Below are 18,706 nucleotides of genomic sequence, written 5' to 3'. Positions count from 1 at the left end.
AAACTGTGAAAGATGCACTTGACATTCTCTTTCATTTCGTGGATTATCATTGCATATACAAGAAAGATAACCAGAGCTATTTGCAGCAACAACAGTGTTCCAATGATTAAAATGCTCCGTCCCTTCTATTGAAGTCATTGTTGATCACTGCCCACAACGTATTCTGATGATGATTTGGTAGGGCAAGCAATATAAGGTGGCTCTCTCCGAGCTGTTCCCTGAAGAAAACCTTATTAGATTTAGTAGACTGCACAACCTTGTAATGGAGGTTGCTGAGCAACAGAATACCATCACCTTGCATTCAGTACGTTTATATTCTGGCTTTGGCACTGGAGTATGGAACTCTGGGATACGTTAGAGTATCTGCAGCAATTCAAAGCCGCTACTCCGGCAAATGTGTTCAATGGCAGACAAGTAAGCAACGAAGATTTAACAGGTGATGGTATTCTGACTTTTTATACTGTGATCTTAATTGCTGGAAATGCTAGAGAACACAGATCAATGACACTACATAGAATGTCAAAAATTAGGTTTACCCCACAAACCCATAATGAGATATATTAGCCAAGCAAAATCTGCAGTCACCCAAAGTAAAAGGCTATGGCACATTGACTGGGTTGCACTTGCATTTTTTAATAATGATCTACACATTAAAGTTGGGTCAGTTAAACTCTTTTCCATGTTTGAATTGCGAAAGGTAAGCTAGCTTGCTCATCTTTTATTGCAATGGTGACCAAAACTGGTGGCATTCCTGCCCATTAGGAAGTTATCCCGGTCTCTTCAGCTGAGATTCAAGTTAGCCTGGCTAAAGCTTCTCTGGCATCTTTTAAAGACGTACCTCTGCCAAAGACTGGAGATGAAATGTGTAACATATGATCTTCATTTCTAACACAGGATTGGAATCAGGCTCATATTACCACTGTCTTATAAGACAAAACGTGTTGCTTTGTGGCAGCAGCACAGAGCAAAAGCTGTGCTGCAACCCTCTGCAGCTTCTTGCAATCCTGTGCAGTGGAGCCTCCATACCAGTCTGTGTTGCCAGTCAGAACACTCTCGATCATCCATCACCAGAAGCAAATGAGCGAAAAGATTTGAATTAAAGGGCCCCAAGTGGAACGTTGATGTGCTGCTGCCTGCTGGCACTTCATCACTTTAGTATGCCTTTGCTAGTTACTGTAGCCTTTCCAAATCCTTCAAACTATCGCCATGCTGTAATCTGTTCGAATAATGAGCCTGTAACCTGTAGTAGCAGGGGGGCCACTTGTGGTACAGGACTCGGTTTGTCGAAGACAATTCTGCAGCCACGTGTACCGAAGTTCCATGTATCCCTTTTCCCTGCTTGCCTCATCCCTATAGCAACCTGTTGCATCAGTGTGATGACCTTCAAGGATATGACCCACTTCCATGTTACCTGGTGGTAAAGAAGTGGAAGCAGCAATTTCTGCAGGCAGCAACTGTGAAGATTTGCACAGTTCTTATTTTAACTGGGTAATCAGAACGGAAACCACTCAAATGCTTTTTTTTTGGAAAAGTTAAATTTCTCCAATTTTGCTATTTATTGTGGTCCACTGATAAAGCATTAGCCCCTGTTCAGCACTAAATAAGCATAAAGTCTATTTTCTGAGTACCCATCATTCATTTTCGATATTTGGGATTGTGACAGGAATTTAATCAGATGTTGCACAATAGGAAATTTCCTAGCTAGTTGTCCTGCTGTCCTCTGATGTTACCTGATGTCGATTCAGAACTCAGCACACCAGACCTGCCATGTATTTCATCCAATAAACAGTGGAATCCACTTTTGTCTTTTGTCATGACGCATCTATTTGATTTATTGAACCTGGCTTGCTTCCTGAAGTCTTGTCCCATCACATGCAGTTGCTTGTTCCAGACATTGAAGAACTAACCCCTCTGGTCCTCCACATCCAGGAATCAGCTGATGAAGTCCAGCATAATCCTGGCAGAAAGCAGGCCTCAGCCAGTCCATTCCTGAGGCTTTACCCTGGAATGCACTGATTGCTGGTGAGTTGGAACTCTGCTCCCTATCATAGCAGGAAAAGTGATTCCATTCTTTTTAAATATTTCTGATGAATGCTACAACTTAATCAAACAGACCAAGTAAAGATCAGATGAATTAGTTTTATTTTACCTCCTGAACTCCATATGAAAATTCCATTCAAATGAATGGGAAGAAAGATACTAAGCCAGGTTTGACCAGCCTAGGATCACTGAAGGAGATTCCCCAGCAAAGTGGGACACTTGTCACTGGTGGAGTCCACTGATGGAATTAAATAACAGACAGATGGAAATCTGTTACTCAGTTATTTTGGTATTTCTTTGGCCCATATACACGTGGAAATCTGAAGCTTACTCAATTAAATGAGTTGAAAATTGTGACTTTTGAAGGAAGCGTTTAGAGTAATCTAATTTAAAAAAAGAGGAAACAGGGAGTGCTGGGTGCCTAGAATGCACTGCCGGGGTGGTAGTGGAGGCAATTATGATACACATTTAAGAAACTCTTGGACATGAATATGCACAGAAGGGATTAGTTTAGGTAGGCTTTTAGAGTTTAATTAGATCCACCCAACATCGTGGGCCCATTCCCGTGCTGTGCTGCCTATGTTCTATCATTCTAATTAGATATGCCAAATCCACTCAATGAGATGCAGCACTCAGCAAAATGGTTGTACAGGTTACATTCAGAAGTAGATAATTTGATTTGTTAAGTTACCCATGATAAGGGGCCCCCATTCCATGTACTGAAGCAGTTACTTCCGTGGTGTGTTTTCACCCATTGTACAAAACATTTTAGCAGCAATAAAGCAATCACCAAAAAAAAGAACAAAAAGCACCATCATATGTTGCTTTACTTCTTAGGATGAAACAAAAAGTCAGCAGCACAATGACATACTTTATGCAAATATGAGCACCAAGATCAATTTATCCTCTCGACGTGCCTACTACATTGTTTGGTTGTACACCATGGGCACAATTAACTACATCTGCATTTCAATGACTATGTTACTAGTGAACTGAAGAATTACTAACAGCCCAATTCTTCAGAGCACAAAATTCTTTAGCCTGCCATGTTGAAGTTATCATAGGAGTTCTTTGCAGCAGAATTGGGCAATTTTGTCAAATGGCGTAGGCACCATTCCTTGCCCTCGTCCTGGCTGAAAACTGCCCGATCACAAGCAGATTTTGACCCGACCTTTTTCGCTAGATCACACTCAGAGTCTGTAAGCTCACCGCCAATGTCTCTTCATTAGCGTTTTTTTTTGCTGTCCATGCATTCCCTGCGCAGATGTTCTTGGGTAGATGGAAAGTGGAAAGGCACAAGGGTAAAGTTGTGCATGGGAAAGGAGTGGGGGGGGGGGGGTAAAGTGGGAGGTACATGCTGGCTCCACAAGCAGTTTGCATCAAAGTGTGTGGCGATTGAAGGAGAGGCAGGATGGCAGAAGGATGAAGTCTTAGATGTCTCACCGTGAGGAAGTTACCCATGATGATGCTGAAAAAGTCCTAAGTGACAGTGAAGGCAATCTCCTCTTTGGAGGTTAGGATATGCAGTCATCTCCAGAGAGAGGACAATATGCATGGGTGATTTGGCAGCTACAGCTGAATTCATGATGGTGTGGGCAGTCTGTGAACTTGTGTGATGCTTACAGTAGTATTGTTAGTACAATGCTGCAAATGACCATATGAACTTTTGTGATTAAATCTCCATTAATGAATATTGTTGGTTGAGGGATGATGCCCTTTCTGAGGTGATGATAGGATATGGCTGCGACGAACCCTCTTGCTTTACGGGGATCAAAAGTAGTGACTCTGGGTAATGCCAGGCACCAAATAGTAGCCACTGTTGAGAACCATTGTTAAAGGTTGTATATTTAACAACTGTCCTTCCAGCTAGAGGATTTAAATGAGGCCAATGAAATTGATAGAGATGTATAAAATTATGATGGGTATAGATAGAGTGAATGCAAGCAGGCTTTTTCCACTGAGGCTAGGGAAGAAGAAAACTAGAAGTCATGAGTTAAGGGTGAAGGGGAAAAGTTTAAAAGGAACATGGGGGGGGGGGACTTCACGCAGAGAGTGGTGGGAGTGTGGAATGAGCTGGCAGATGAAGTGGTGAATGCAGACTCACTTTTGACATTTATGAAAAACCTGGACAGGTACATGGATGAGAGGGGTTTGGAGGGATATGGCCCAGGTGCAGGTCAGTGGGACTAGGCAGAAAAATGGTTTGGCACAGCCAAGAAGGGTCAAAAGGCCTTTTTCTGTGCTGTAATGTTCTATGGAAAGAGGAGGGACAAAATTTGTTAAGGTAGGCATAAAGGAAGGTAACTTTGCTCTTTAATATTCAGAAAAGAAACACGAAAATATTAGTATATCAAAGCATTAGAAAGATGTGCTTCTGTATCTTGTATTTTAAACAGTGCACATTTTATGACGGGTTTGATTTTTTTTTAAATTAGAAGAATTATAGCATTTATTCAGCAAATCCAATTTCTGGAAGGAATGTAATTTGCAATTTCCAAATACAGTGGATTCCAGTTGAGACACTTTGTAACCAGTACACTTTGGCCCAATTAAGCAGCTGCCCCAATTAGCCAAAGTTTCATGGAAATAGTCAAAAAGTACAAAGAAAGTCAAACTACCATTTAACTGAACAAATTATATATTTAAATTAAATACAGAACCAATTAGAACACCGCTAATACTACTACAGTACTATAAGACTGTATTAGTTATCGGAGGAATTCACCCAGGGTACGATGCCATTTGATTGACGGCAAATGAAGAAAATCAGTACAGGTGGTTCATGCAGATAGTGGACTTTAAATGTCCATTTTTTAAAAAGTCAAATTAAAAAACGATCAAAAATGACTGCTTTTTGAATTGGCGTCCTTTGGTCCAAATGGATAACACAACACAAGCACGTACAATTGGCGCCATTTAAAAACTGCTCACTCTAAGCACAGCACAGTGTCTAACATCCACATGTGCATGTGATTGACACTAGCAAGAAACTGTTCAGCAAGTCTCCTGTTCCAATTGAGTAGGACAGTGTCTCAAATAAGCAAAGGGAACCCAGCTATTTTCTCAATTAGTTTTTGTTCATTAAGAGTTGTCCCAGATAAGCTGTTGCCCTGATTGGCCCAATTAACCAGAATTCAGTATATTTGGGCTAAGGTGAATTTACAAGTGGTAAAATACAACTTAGGCATTGATCTTGCAAAAGGAAAATATTTCTAAACAGCTTATAACTTACACTCTATTGAGCATTGTTCTTTATGTAATTGAAGTGCTGATATTTTTCTTATTACTAGATTGTCAAGCAGAAGAGAAAATCAGTGTTTCATACGTTACTCATCCATTGGGATTCAACTACAGATGCAGAGGTAACCTGACACTTGGTTCTCTCTTGACACTAAGTATTACTTGTCTCTTCATTTCACTTCCACTGGCTTGCTTTTATTAAAGACCACAAATTCTGATGCATGTCGCATTCGAGATACTCCTTCGCAATTTCACTTCAATCCTGGAGGCAATTTTTTTTTGTAGTTTCTATTACTGCAACGCATTCAGCATCATACTATATTATCTTTACCCATTTTCTTTAATTTTTTATGTTGCTACTAACCTTGCCGTGTCTTTACGACTCTCATTTACTCCTAGATGAATATCTTGCGTTGTAAGGAAACATGGGTGCCCTCCGAGCAATGCAAATCCTACGGGGGAAAGAAAAGGTAGTTTTGAGATTAAAATTAAAATTAGAGAATGTCAAGGTACCCATTATTTGGTTCCTGGGTAGTATCTTTATTGAAATCTAACATATAAATAATGCTTGCAAAATATATGTGGTTTGCCAAAAGGCATCCAAGCACTGCATTAATCTGAGGTAGCTTCAAGGTCAAAGTCACAGATGTCCATTGAATAATGCATTTGTACCATACCCCGTCGGTCCAACAGAAGAAAGGATTTCTTTTGCTATTTAATCTGCAGCATAGTGTGGTGTGAAAAAATATAGACAACACACAAAATTTGCTCTAATGGTCTCAGACAATAAAGCAGTTTCATAATCAGCAGGGGCTAGCTGGGAACCAATTTTTTAAAATGCGCGGGAAAGAAATTATTAGGTGCAAAACAAGTCAAAAATGCTAGCTGAGGATTAACAAAGTGTGAACAAGTTTGCATATGAATTTTAAGATGGATAGAGAGCTTTGTGGGAAGAAGAGAACAAAAGGCAAGGTCCATATATGTTTGGACGGCTGGAGAGATTAAATGAGATGAGTGTATGATGAAAGAATGGGGTAGGTAAATCTTTGGGAAGAGTCAGTTGCTGAGGAAAAGGAGTTTACTCCATTTGAAGTCAATTGATGCTAATATCAAATGGGGACACAAAATCTGGGTAGAATAAATATTTATTTCTTAGTTTCCAAATTAGATTAGAATTACTCTCATCATACCAAATCTCATTGCTTTTGTGACCCAGTGCTCATCTGCAGAGATTTCCAATTTGTGAGTTGACATTTCCCTTGTTATTTTATCCTTAATTAATACAGAGTTTGAAGTGAAAATGCAAGATTCCAATTCCCATTTCGTATCCTTTCTCCTGCTTCCCAAATTTCCCCCACAATAATATTTTGACCTTAGGTGATACCAAAATAAAACACCTTTACCAGTATCAAGATGTTCTTAAAAGAATGGATATGTAGCTGTTTGTATCATCAGCCAGATACAACTCTTAACAGTGCATTACTCTTCTTCTTTATTACTAATTAGAGACATTTCTTTGAGAAGGGAGCCATCTAGTGACTCAGCCGAATCTTTCAAATGAGAGCCATCGTTTCCACCACAAGCAAGCAACTTAAATTCTTAGAAGTGTTTCACTAAGAAATTGTTTTACCCTATTTTAACAACATTAAAACAGCTTTGTGGTTTATCTGAAATTGGCTTCAACTCAAAGGTTCACAAACAAATCACTGGATTTTCCTGTAAAGTGTCTTACAGTATCAGTTTCATAGTTCTTAAATAAACAGCTGTAATAGAACTATCTTGTTGGAACTTATTTGCATTCTAAGAAGCTAGCCTTTAAAAGGAAGAGACAAGTGTAATTTCTCCAGCTACAGAGCAATGCTGTTACTTAATGAATAACTGTTGCAACAGTAGGGGGATAGCGAGGGATTGCTCAGCAGTAGAGGATTGGAGAGACTTGGTAAAAATAGCGGTGAGTTTCTACAGGAGAAAAAGTTAACCCAAAGGACACAGGCAGGGGGATTTCTATATGCCTGCAGGTTGAGGAAATCTGCAATATAGACAGGCATCTGTACCCGCATGTTTGCTCTTCTGTTCTGAAGGAAACACAAACAAAGTCTCTCCTTGGATAACCTCTCTAATACAGGTCAGTGGAAGCAAGCTTGGGCTAATCTGCAGGCCAGGATGCTGAGTTACTATGACCTTGAGCTCCACAGGTAAAACTGTACAGGCACATGAGAGACCTGAGCTCAGATCTCCGTGTGCACAAAGAACAGCATGGCATCAGGTATGCAAATACAAACTATTATTTTTCAAAGAAGTAATCTTTACATTTGCACTATAGATGAATTTCAGACTTTGTATAACTATTGACATGAATGTGAGATTTTATATTGGAAAATAAAGCTGAAAACCCCGAGTTGATTTTCCACACAGGATCAAAAATATCATTCTTAAGCACCACATTATTTACTCTGCCCCAAGTTAAGATGATTTTCAACTCCTAGCTCCATCCTTACCATGCTAAAGAATTTTAAGCCTTCAATTTTAGTTGGGTTGACAATAAAATAGTTCTTTTTATGAACAACTGCGATAATAATTTATTTTCAAGTTTGATTTGACAGTGAAATATGAACAATGATGCTCAGCAAACAACTTCCACATAAAATCACATGACCTTGCTTGGCATGTGGCAAGTTCAGTTCACCAATTAACACACTTTAGTTTCTACAGAATGGTAATGTCAGGAAAAAACAGAAAAAAAAAGGCAAAAGCAAAAAAAAAGCAACATGGAAGGCAGTTCCAGTCAGATAAAGACACTGTAATGATTTTACTGGAGTCAATGGAAAGGACATAACTAATGGCAAATAAAGTTGGTAAACTACAGGGATAAATAATTTAAAGGAAACTTGTCTCAAAATGGACAGGATTAGGCATTAAATAATTCTGGACATAAAACGCTTAGGAAGGACAGGGAAGGAGAGAAAAGAGATTAAAAAAGATAATTGTGCTGAAATACAGTGTTGAAAAGGCAGACTGGCATCTATAAGGGAAGCATTTAGGTGGCATTGATCTTAACATCACAAGATTTAGGTCAGCTATAGAAAAGGAAAAGCAAAAACAATTAGGAGGATATCAATTTCAATTGGTGGGAGAAGATCTGGCCTGGGTAAATTGAAAAAAAAGTTTACAGCAAAATCGTTTGCCCATATTGATGAGATGGTTCAAGAACAAACACATTCAGACCTACTTGGATGAAAAAAGATGCATCACAGAAAAACCTGCTGATAACAATTGTTGGGTTGCAAATGCTGGCAGACTGCAAAAGAATTAGGGGGTGGTGAAGACATAGTAAGAGACAAAGTCAGCATACTAGGAAAGATTAGTTTCCAAGATAAACGAGAACCCAGAGGAATTGTATAACCATATAAATGGCCAAAAGTTCATTCATACAGGAGTAGGGCCTGCAGAGACAAAAATGAGCTGCTGAAAATAGTGTTAATAGGCAATTGTCTTGACCAGAGAAAAGGATGCTTCCTAAGTAGTAGTGAGGAAAAAGACAGATGAGATAAAAGTAATCTTAAAAATTGATGGATGGAAGCATTAGGAAAGTTAGTTGAACTTGAACTAGACAAATCACCAGGATTTGACGGGATGTATCTTCGCATTTTGAAGGAAATCCAAATTGTGGCACACTGACCAGAATTTTAAATGGCCTTTGGATAGTGTAGTGGTGCCAGAGAACTGTGTGGAATGTTACTCCCTTGTTAAAAAAAAGGAACAAAGACTAATCCCTCCATGATAGTCAGTCATTTTAACCTCAGTGTTGGGAAAAGCTTGAGCAATATTGGTCTGGGACAGAATTAGAAGTGATCCGGAAGAAAATAGAACAAACAATGCAATTAAATACAATTTTCTGATGAGGTAGCAGAAAGAGCTGATGATGACAATGGAGCCAATGCAGTGGTATATCAACATTAATAAGGCTTTTGATAAGGCTTATCAGCAGAGTTGAAGCACAATGTATCAAAGGAAAATGATGGCATGAACTTGAACCTGATGAAGAACATTAATAAGCAAGGAGGATAGTGATAGGTACAGAAGGACAAAAACAGGCTAATAGAATGGGCAGGCACATGGCAGGTGAAATTTAATGTGGAGAATTGTTGTGTGATGTATTTCTGTAAGAATGAGAAAAGGCAATATAAGGTAAGGTTTACTCTTCTCAAACCGGTAAATGAGCAGAGAGACGAGGCATTATGCATTTCCAAGTCACTGAGCAGATTAAGATAGAAGTTAAGACACAAGCATTGCTGGGCTTTATCAATAAAGAAAAAGCACATAAAAAGAAGAGTCATGCTGAAGTTATAACACTGGTCCACCCTCAGCAAAAGCAAGTTCTTCAATCCTGAGCTTTACATTTCTGGAAGGATGTTCAAAATAAGTCTTTTTTTAAAAAAAGTATCATATACAACCCTGAGATTCAGTTCTTTAATGATATTCACAATAAAGGCAAGAAACCCAATATAGTTAATGAAAGGTTGCAGCTTACAGTACTGATCAACAACCAATGCGCAAAGGACAACAAACTGTGCAAATACAAAATGAAAGGAAAAAAAAAGTAAGCAATAAATACCAAGCACACGAGATGAAGAGCCCTTGAAGGTGAGTCCACAGTTTGTGGGAACTGTTTGATGATGGAGCAAATGAAGTTGAGTGAAGTTATCCCCTCAAGTTCAAAAGCCTGATGGTTGAGGGGTAATAACCATTCCTGGACCTGGTGGTGTGGGTGCCAAGATTCTCCTGTAGCTTCCTGATGACAGCTGCAAGAAGAGGGCATGGCCTGGATGATGGATGCTACTTTCCTGTGACAGCGCTCCATGTCATTGTATTCAAAGTGGAGATATTGGAGAGAGTCTGTGGGAGATTTCTGGGTTAAGAGACCACAGTTACAAAGGCAGATTAGGGAGGCTGCAACTATTGTTTTCAAGAAGAGAAGGCTGAAGGCAGATCTAATAGAAGTATGCAAAATAGTGGTTTTCTGGTTAGAGCGTAGATTTCTGGAAGGACTATAACCTGAAAGTGTGAAAAAAATTAACAGTTGATGAAAGGAAAAACTTTTTAAAAAATGCAGTGTGTGGCTAGAATTTGTGAAGTAGATTAAATAGGCCTTCAAGAGAAAATCAGAAAAATATAAATTGGATAAATAAATGATGAGAAAAATTTGAAAGGCTATTGAAAAGGGAATGGGATGTGGAAATAGTCAGCTAGCATAGACACACTGGGCAAAACGGGCTATAACAATTCTATGCTCTAGTGTTGGAGTACATTCAAATATACAGTGACATGCAAAAGTTTGGGCACCCCGGTCAATATTTCTGTTACAGTGAATAGTTAAGTGAGTAGAAGATGAACTGATCTCCAAAAGTCATAAAGATGAAACATTCGTTTTAACATTTTAAGCAAGATTAGTGTATTATTTTTGTCTTGTACAATATTACAGTGAAAAAAGGAAAGGAGCACAATGCAAAAGTTTGGGCACCCCAAGAGATTTGAGCTCTCAGATAACCTTTACCAAGGTCTCAGACCTTAATTAGCTTGTTAGGGCTATGGCTTGTTCACAGTCATCATTAGAAAAGGCCAGGTGATGCAAATATCAAAGCTTTATAAATACCTTGACTCCTCAAACTTTGTCCCAACAATCAGCAGCCATGGACTCCTCTGAGCAGCTGCCTAGCACTCTGAAAATTAAAATAAATGATGCCCACAAAGCAGGAGAAGGCTATAAGAAAACAGCAAAGTGTTTTCAGGTAGCTGTTTCCTCAGTTCATAATGTAATTAACAGGAAAGATGGAGATCAAGTTGAGGCCTGAAAGACCAAGAAAACTTTCCAAGAGAACTGCTCAAAGGATTGCTAAAAAGGCAAATCAAAACCGCCGTTTGACTGCAAGAGACCTTCAGGAAGATTTAGTAGACTCTGGAGTGGTGGTGCACTGTTCTACTGCGTAGCGACACCTGCACAAATATGACCTTCATGGAAGAGTCATCAGAAGAAAACCTTTCCTGCATCCTCACCACAAAATTCAGCGTCAGACGTTTGCAAAGGATTATCTGAACAAGCCAGATGCATTTTGGAAACAAGTTCTGTGGAGTGAAGAAGTTAAAATAGAACTTTTTGGCTGCAATGAGCAAAAGTATGTTTGGAGAGAAAAGGGTGCAGAATTTCATGAAAAGAACACCTCTCCAACTGTTAAGCATGGGGGTGAATCGATTATGCTTCGGGCTTGTGTTACAGCCAGTGGCATGGGGAACATTTCACTGGTAGAGGGAAGAATGAATTCTATTAAATACTAGCAAATTCTGGAAGCAAACATCACATTCTCTGTTAAAAAAAAGCTGAAGCTGAAAAGAGGATGGCTCCTACAACAGGATAATGATCTCCTCAAAATCCACAATTGACTACCTCAAGAGGCGCAAGCTGAAGGTTTTGCCATGGCCCTCACAGTCCCCGACCTAAACATCACCGAAAATCTGTGGATACACCTCAAAAGAGCAGTGTATGCAAGACAGCCCAAAAATCTCTCAGAACTAGAAGCCTTTTGCAAGGGAGAATGGGTGAAAATCCCCCAAACAAGAATTGTAAGACTCTTAGCTGGCTGCACAAAGCATTTACAAGCTGTGATACTTGCCAAAGGGGGTGTTACCAAGTACTGACCATGCAGGGTGCCCAAACTTTTGCTTTAGGCCCTTTTCCTTTTTTGTTATTTTGAAACTGTAAAAGATAGAAATACAAAAGTAATCTTGCTTAAAACTTTGAAGGAATGTGTCATCTTTAATTTTGTGCCTTTTGGAAATCAGGTCATCTTTTACTCGCTTAGCTATTCACAATAACAGAAATTTTAACCAGGAGTGCCCAAACTTTTGCATGCCACTGTAGCTATCTACTTACTTTATTGCATTAATGGATCCACTTTCACCACAAAGAAACAAAACACTGGACCGAAATGCTGATGTTATCTTTTGACCTGTGTCCACCGAGCTGCAGACTTGACAAGGACTATGACTACAGGTACCATACGTTCACAGACAGCATTTCATCACACATCGTGTAAATAAAGGTGGACGATGGTCTTTGACTGATTATACAGCTGAAAGCAACTTCAGGCAGTCACCAACACCACCAAGTATAATCAGGTATTACCCTGAAAATTTAATCAATTGTGACATCACTACATCCATTTACGCTCCCCACACCTATGTGATTACATCCAGTTCAACTTCACTGCTCACAAGCTGCAGCATCTTACCTACAAAGCTAATTTTGTTGTCAAGGACGATTATAATATATACAGTTTTGAAACCAGATAATAGGAAGTCCACATGAAAAGTTCAAGGATAATAGTAGAAACAAAGCCTTTATCTACTCTAATTATGAAAATGCAAAATGGGCAATGATCATGATGCACATTTCTTTGGCAATACTGACTAAACAATTGTGGACAATAAAACCACATGTTACTTTGCAAATTCTGTCAGCAGTGTTATATTATATTTCAACTTAAACTCTGACATCTAACTCATTGCCAATATTCATGCCATCAAAATTACATTCAATCACAATTCTTGTTCTGTTTCTTTGCTCTGGGAGTTGGAGGACATACAGGTGCCAGTGAGTGTTAATTGAATGGATACTCTGGTAGTCTGCCTGCCATCCTCATCAAAATCAATCTCAAAATTGTACAGAAGTAGTCTTGCCTAATGAAGGAATCAAGTACATTCCCTGATCAGTGTGTCACTGCTTTAAAATATTTGCTCTGGCACTGCTGACCATCTGTGCACTTGAAATAGAACCTCTATGCAAAAACAGGTGTAATAAGGAAAGAGATATATGCTTATAGTTTAGTCAAACTTAGTGCTTCTAGCACCAGGGAAAAAGACTACATAATTGTTCTGCAAAACAAAAAGAAAGCAATAAAGCTGTGTGGTCTACTAGACTGAGTAGGCTGATATCTCCCTCCTGTGGCTGAAAGCTGCAATTCAAGCACAATACGACGGGAAGTCGTATCTCTTGAGACTGAACAAAGTTCAAAGTAAATTTATTATCAAAGAGCACATATATTACCATATACTACCTTGAAATTCATTTTCTTGCAGGCATTTACAAGGAAAAATAGAATTTTAAGAACTATACATAAACAAAGACTAACAAACAATCACAGTGCAAATAAATAAAAAAAGTATTGAGGAATTGTAAAATCTTTGAAAGTGAGCCTGTAGGTTGTCAAATCAGTTTAGAAAAGTGGTGATTGAAGTTATCCACGCCAGTTCAAAAGCCTGATAGTTGTAGGGAAATAATTGTTCCTGAATCTACTGGTGTGGGACCCAAGGCTCTTGCCCGATAGTAGCAGTGAAAGAGGGCATGGCCTGAATAGTGGGGTCTTTGATGGATCCTGCTTTCTTGTGGCAGGGCTCTGTTTAAGTGTACTCTGTGGAAGGGAGGGCTTTGCTTATGATGACTAGGCTATAAACGTAACGTACATCTAAATGTAAACATGCAAATCCCTACAAGGGGTAAAAAAACACAACAGCAGACATTCCCTATACTGTATTGAGGTGCCAGTACAGGTACTCTTAGACCAGGAAGCTCACAACTGATTTTGTTTCTACCCACCAAGGGACTTTCAGGTTGTTTCAGGGCAATTCAAGAATTTATTAATACAGTATTATACAATTTTCACACCTTCTCAGCCCTTAGTTAAACAACTAATGTTTATTCATTGCTTGTACAGTCTACTATTCTTCAGGCTGGACTAAACATTATTAAAATACTTCCCTCTCCTCAAGGAGTCAATTTTGCTCCTTGTAAGGCTCTGATCAGCTTGCTCATCCAGTCACTGTTAAAGGAAATGTTCCCCATTTACTCTGAAGGACCCCTTCATCCACCTCATATACTTCACTTGAAGAAAAATGCCTTTCCCGTTCAGGTCAAGACATTCCAAGTTATTGTAATTGAGGCCCCACTGACATGTTTTATATTTATTTGAGAATTCCATCTGCTTTCAACAGGTACCTCAGCACCTAAGAGATGTAAGGCATCACCAGCAGGTTGGCAAGGAAGAGTTTTAAAGGCTCCCTGTCTGGCTCCCATCTACTGGGGTAGATTCAAACTCTTTCCTTTTTCCCACATTTCACTTGTACTTCCATACACCAAAGGAGGTATTTTAACCTGCCACTGATTAGCAGTTTCAAACTCTGCACAACATTTCACTCTTCATTGTTATATTATTCTCTCCAGCTTATTAATAGTATTAAATGTTGCATCTAGCAGCAAGGGATGTTGATGTATCAGAAATGATAGACACTTTGCCAACAATGGTGCAACAAATATAGGGGGCTAATTTTGAGGCAATTTATAAATCATCTTAAAAAATCATTTTCAGTGACCCACACTTCACCTCCCCCAAAACAATCTCCAACTCCGAAACCTCCAGCACCACAATTTTCCTTTCATTATTTCCAATTTACTGTTACTTTGCAGAATCCAGCAGGTTTGTATACAAGCTTAAAAAAAGTGCAGCAATCTTTTTAAGTAAACTAATTCAATCAATTTTACAGCTGCAATTTCTATTTATTGTCAATTTCTCATTCTGTTGCCATGCCATGCAAAACAGATTATGTACCTATGCTAAATGGCATTTTAGAATTCACTTCAAAGTCCACCACAAGAGAATATGCTCATAGAAGGATGACTTAGAATATATACATGTAGAGCTTTTTAAAAAAAATCCTACAGCATTTTCTTTGTTCACTGAAAAATACTATTAAAGGTAAAAAAAACTACCATCATATTCATTGAGATGCAAAATATCAAAGCAAATATTCAGAAGTACATGATTGAAGCTCCACGAGCTCAGAAGTTGCACAATGCAAAGTTTAGTTATGATTTATTTTCCATTCCAATTGTATATTTGCCAACAAAATATTTAGTGCCAAGAAAATTTGCATTTTTTAAAATTTGAATTCTGAACCTCCCTACTTTCCCAGGTTCAGCGTTACTGACATTTTAAATAAAATAACCCTGTTTACTTCATTATCGCTGATACTGTCCAATATCTAGTCACGAATGCATTTTCCCTCAGACCTGCAATTCTGATACTCTTAAGTATAGTGTACTAGTCACATTGCTGTTCCCCCACACATTTCTTAACTTCACATTCTGGTCAGACAAGTCCAAACAACAGATTCATTTATCTGTACTAAATTTAAGTGCACAGTGAATTTTAGCTGAACATTCTCACAATCTGAAAAATAACAATGTCTTTACAATACAGTGATTATTCAAATATCTACATCTTTCACCAAAACTAGCCAGCACTAACAGTGTGTTCCATATTACTCTTGATTATGTGCCAGCTCATCCCATTGAGAAAGGAAGCCAAAAATTTCCTCTTGCTTCTCAGTTTAAGCAAAATTTTAATAGTTGTGACACTAAAGAAGCAACCCTGTCTGAAGTAAGAAATGAAACCATTCTCACAATATACACACAACCTTGATGAATCGTGCTGTTTAAAACTGAAGTTTTACACTAGAAGTATGAATTTACACTGAGGATTTGCATTTCAGATTCCAGGATGAGGGCTATAATCACTGAAAATCTTACGACATGGGAGAGCAGTGGGCGAGTCGTGTCTGTATTTCCTAATGAAGAACTCCCCAATTCAAACCTACATTCCTGCAGATTACCAGCCACCTTCTCAAGTACACACCTAGGCTCTTTTAAAATGTAGACTACAGATGCTGGAATCTGGATCTACACACAAGATGCTGGGCTGAATAGTGGCTCACGCAACATTTATTGGGAGAAATCGACAGTAAATGTTTTGAATTGAGACCCTTCACCTAGACTGCAATTTAGAAGGGTAATAGACCATATGAAAAAGGAGGTAAGTAGTGGAGAAAGGTTAGCAAGCAACAGACATGTGTGTGTTGCTTGAATTTCCAGCATCTGCAGATTTCCTCGTGTTTGTAGATGTGTGTTTTTTTTAAAATGTGGAGAGAGGTCCTGTCTTTACTTTCAGACAGAGAGCTCCAAACCCCTATCTGCTCTAGATGAAGAAAAGCTTTTCCTCATTTCTCCTTCGATTCTTTTACTAATGGTTTCAAATCTACACCCCCTTGCCTAACTGCAATAGGTCCTTCCTAATTACTCTATCTGAACCCCAATACATGACAGATTTAACAGCAACATCTTAATATGAATTGCCTCTAATTCTTCTTCTCTTTTATGTCAGTAATCCAGAAACATGAATTTGTTCAGTCGTTGGTCTTAGCAGTTGCTGGGATTTATGTACTAAACTGTGACAGTAGTGAGTTGTTCCTGTTTCCCTCTGACCGTTGCACTCAGTTACTTGGCTTTCTCCTCTATCAACAGCACATTCTTTTACACAGCAGCAGTCAAGTTACACTGAACTTTAGCAATTCCTAATACTAAATCCTAACTGGAGGCAATACACAGGTACGGTATGCTCAAAGTTTACTTACAAGGACGTGGTTCATAAGCACAAACTTTAGATGCACTTCTGGGATGAGTTTACAATACTGAAAACAATTGATACCAAGTTCAGCTTTTAAGGCCAGACACATCAGAAATCTGACAATTGTCTACTTCATGATGCCCTTGGTTCAGTAAACTGATCATGAACATAGAAAATTTACGACACTTTATAATATACCAAGCAATCAATGCTTTATGTAGGACTATTATGAATTTATTCAGTTGCATATAAACTGCCTTTAGCACCTATTTTCTATACTATTAATAAAAATGTATAAATGACAACTTAACAAATTAACTAACACCAATTGCTATCTGTGTGAGAGAGCTCAATATCTCATCACCCTTTACAGATAAAAAGCCCTTATCTTTAGATAATGCTCCATATCCTAGATTTCCCAGTCATCGGAAATATGCAGTGAATATATCCAAGCTTTTGTAACTGAAGTCCCAGAGTCCATGTAGAATACTGATAGATCCACTCTGCATTCCCACCAATCTTCTATCTTTACGTTATCATCAAAATTGGATATTTGACTTCAATTCTACCATTTGCTGTTAATTAATGTGAATAGTTGCAGCTCTGCACTTCCTTGAGGCCAACACATACTGCTAATTTAAGTACCTACCATTAAATGCTACCTTTTGTCTTTACCTGCTCTACCAGTTTTCTAGCCAATTCCATAGCGTGCCTTTAATCCCACGAGTTTCAACAAAAATGGAAGATCAAAGAAAACTGCTCTTTTTATAATGTCAGAAATGTTGTCCACTCCCAGTGTTTGACAGTAAATTTCATTAGTCTTTATTCATGTGGAAAGGGAATTTGAATTCACTGGCAAATTATGTTTTAGGAGAAATAGTAAGGGACCTAAATGAATGGGGTGAGCTGCACCACTAATCAGGGACAATAGCACAGCTGCAATCAGAGGGGTCAGAATAGAAACAATTCCAGAACTATAAAAATGTTAGAATACTTTGAAACCCTTTATATGATTAGAATTTTTTTATTTTGTAAGCTTGCCTCCTCCTTTTCACTTGTTGCCAATGGGAGGACACAGACTAAATACAAAGATTTTGTATGATAAATTGAAGACTTTGAAAAAATTCTTAGTTAATCCAGCAGAAATGCAAATTTATTTGCACATTTAGAGCTCTGCTTTTCCAAACCTAGACCAGTGCAAATAAGCAGTAAAAAGTCACCTTACTGAAATATTTGCTTTTATATATTTACATACCTTCAGATTTTGTCCTTCCACAGTTGACTTACTACATGATAAGAAGTAAATCATTCAATTGTTTGCACAGGATTCAGTTACCTTTGTGAAATAGACAAATAATGTTGCAAGGTTTCTATTAAGTGGCTTTGGAACTGCATTTTGAAAAGTCATTAATTAATAACCAGTAACCACAGATTAAAGAATGTCTTGATAGGATGTTAAATTATTTTGTTTGTGGACTGCAGATGTGCTGGTGTTCAAGGATGTAAAAGTCATCTTCAGAATTACTGAAACTGGAAGATTGCAGAGCGTTATACTGTACTGAATCAGTAAGACAATGTTAAGAAATCTGGTTTTGCTGAGCAAAACTATAATGGCAAAAATGCTAAAATAATTTGAAACCCTCTTACATGATTAGAATTCATTTATTTTGTAAGCTTGCCTCTTCCTTTTCATTCGCTGCCAGTGGGAAGGCACAGACTAAGTAAAGGTTGTATTTTAGTAGCTTTACAAAGTAGGAATACTGTACAGAAAAATTAAAAACAATAAGAATAAACAGCAACTTGCATTATATAGCACCGGTGACATAGTAAAACCTCTGAAGATGTTTCACAGAAACATAACTAAACATAGATTTGATGCCAGACTACATAATGTGGTACCAGGCCAGAACTTG

At 38.3% G+C, this 18,706-nt stretch overlaps 1 protein-coding gene across 1 annotated transcript in view; it reads right to left on the bottom strand.

Moving 5' to 3' along the window:
- The window catches only part of otc (ornithine transcarbamylase), a 47,061-nt gene that overhangs the window by 16,613 nt on the left and 11,742 nt on the right, over positions 1-18,706 (bottom strand). Inside the window, exon 4 of the mRNA XM_059968246.1 lies at positions 5,645-5,732. Within this exon, the coding sequence (XP_059824229.1) occupies positions 5,645-5,732 (88 nt within the window). The remainder of the gene's footprint in view (positions 1-5,644; positions 5,733-18,706) is intronic.

Source organism: Hypanus sabinus, chromosome 4, assembly GCF_030144855.1.
Source record: "Hypanus sabinus isolate sHypSab1 chromosome 4, sHypSab1.hap1, whole genome shotgun sequence".
NCBI lineage: Eukaryota > Metazoa > Chordata > Chondrichthyes > Myliobatiformes > Dasyatidae > Hypanus > Hypanus sabinus.
This window is presented reverse-complemented; position numbering and strand designations above follow the sequence as displayed.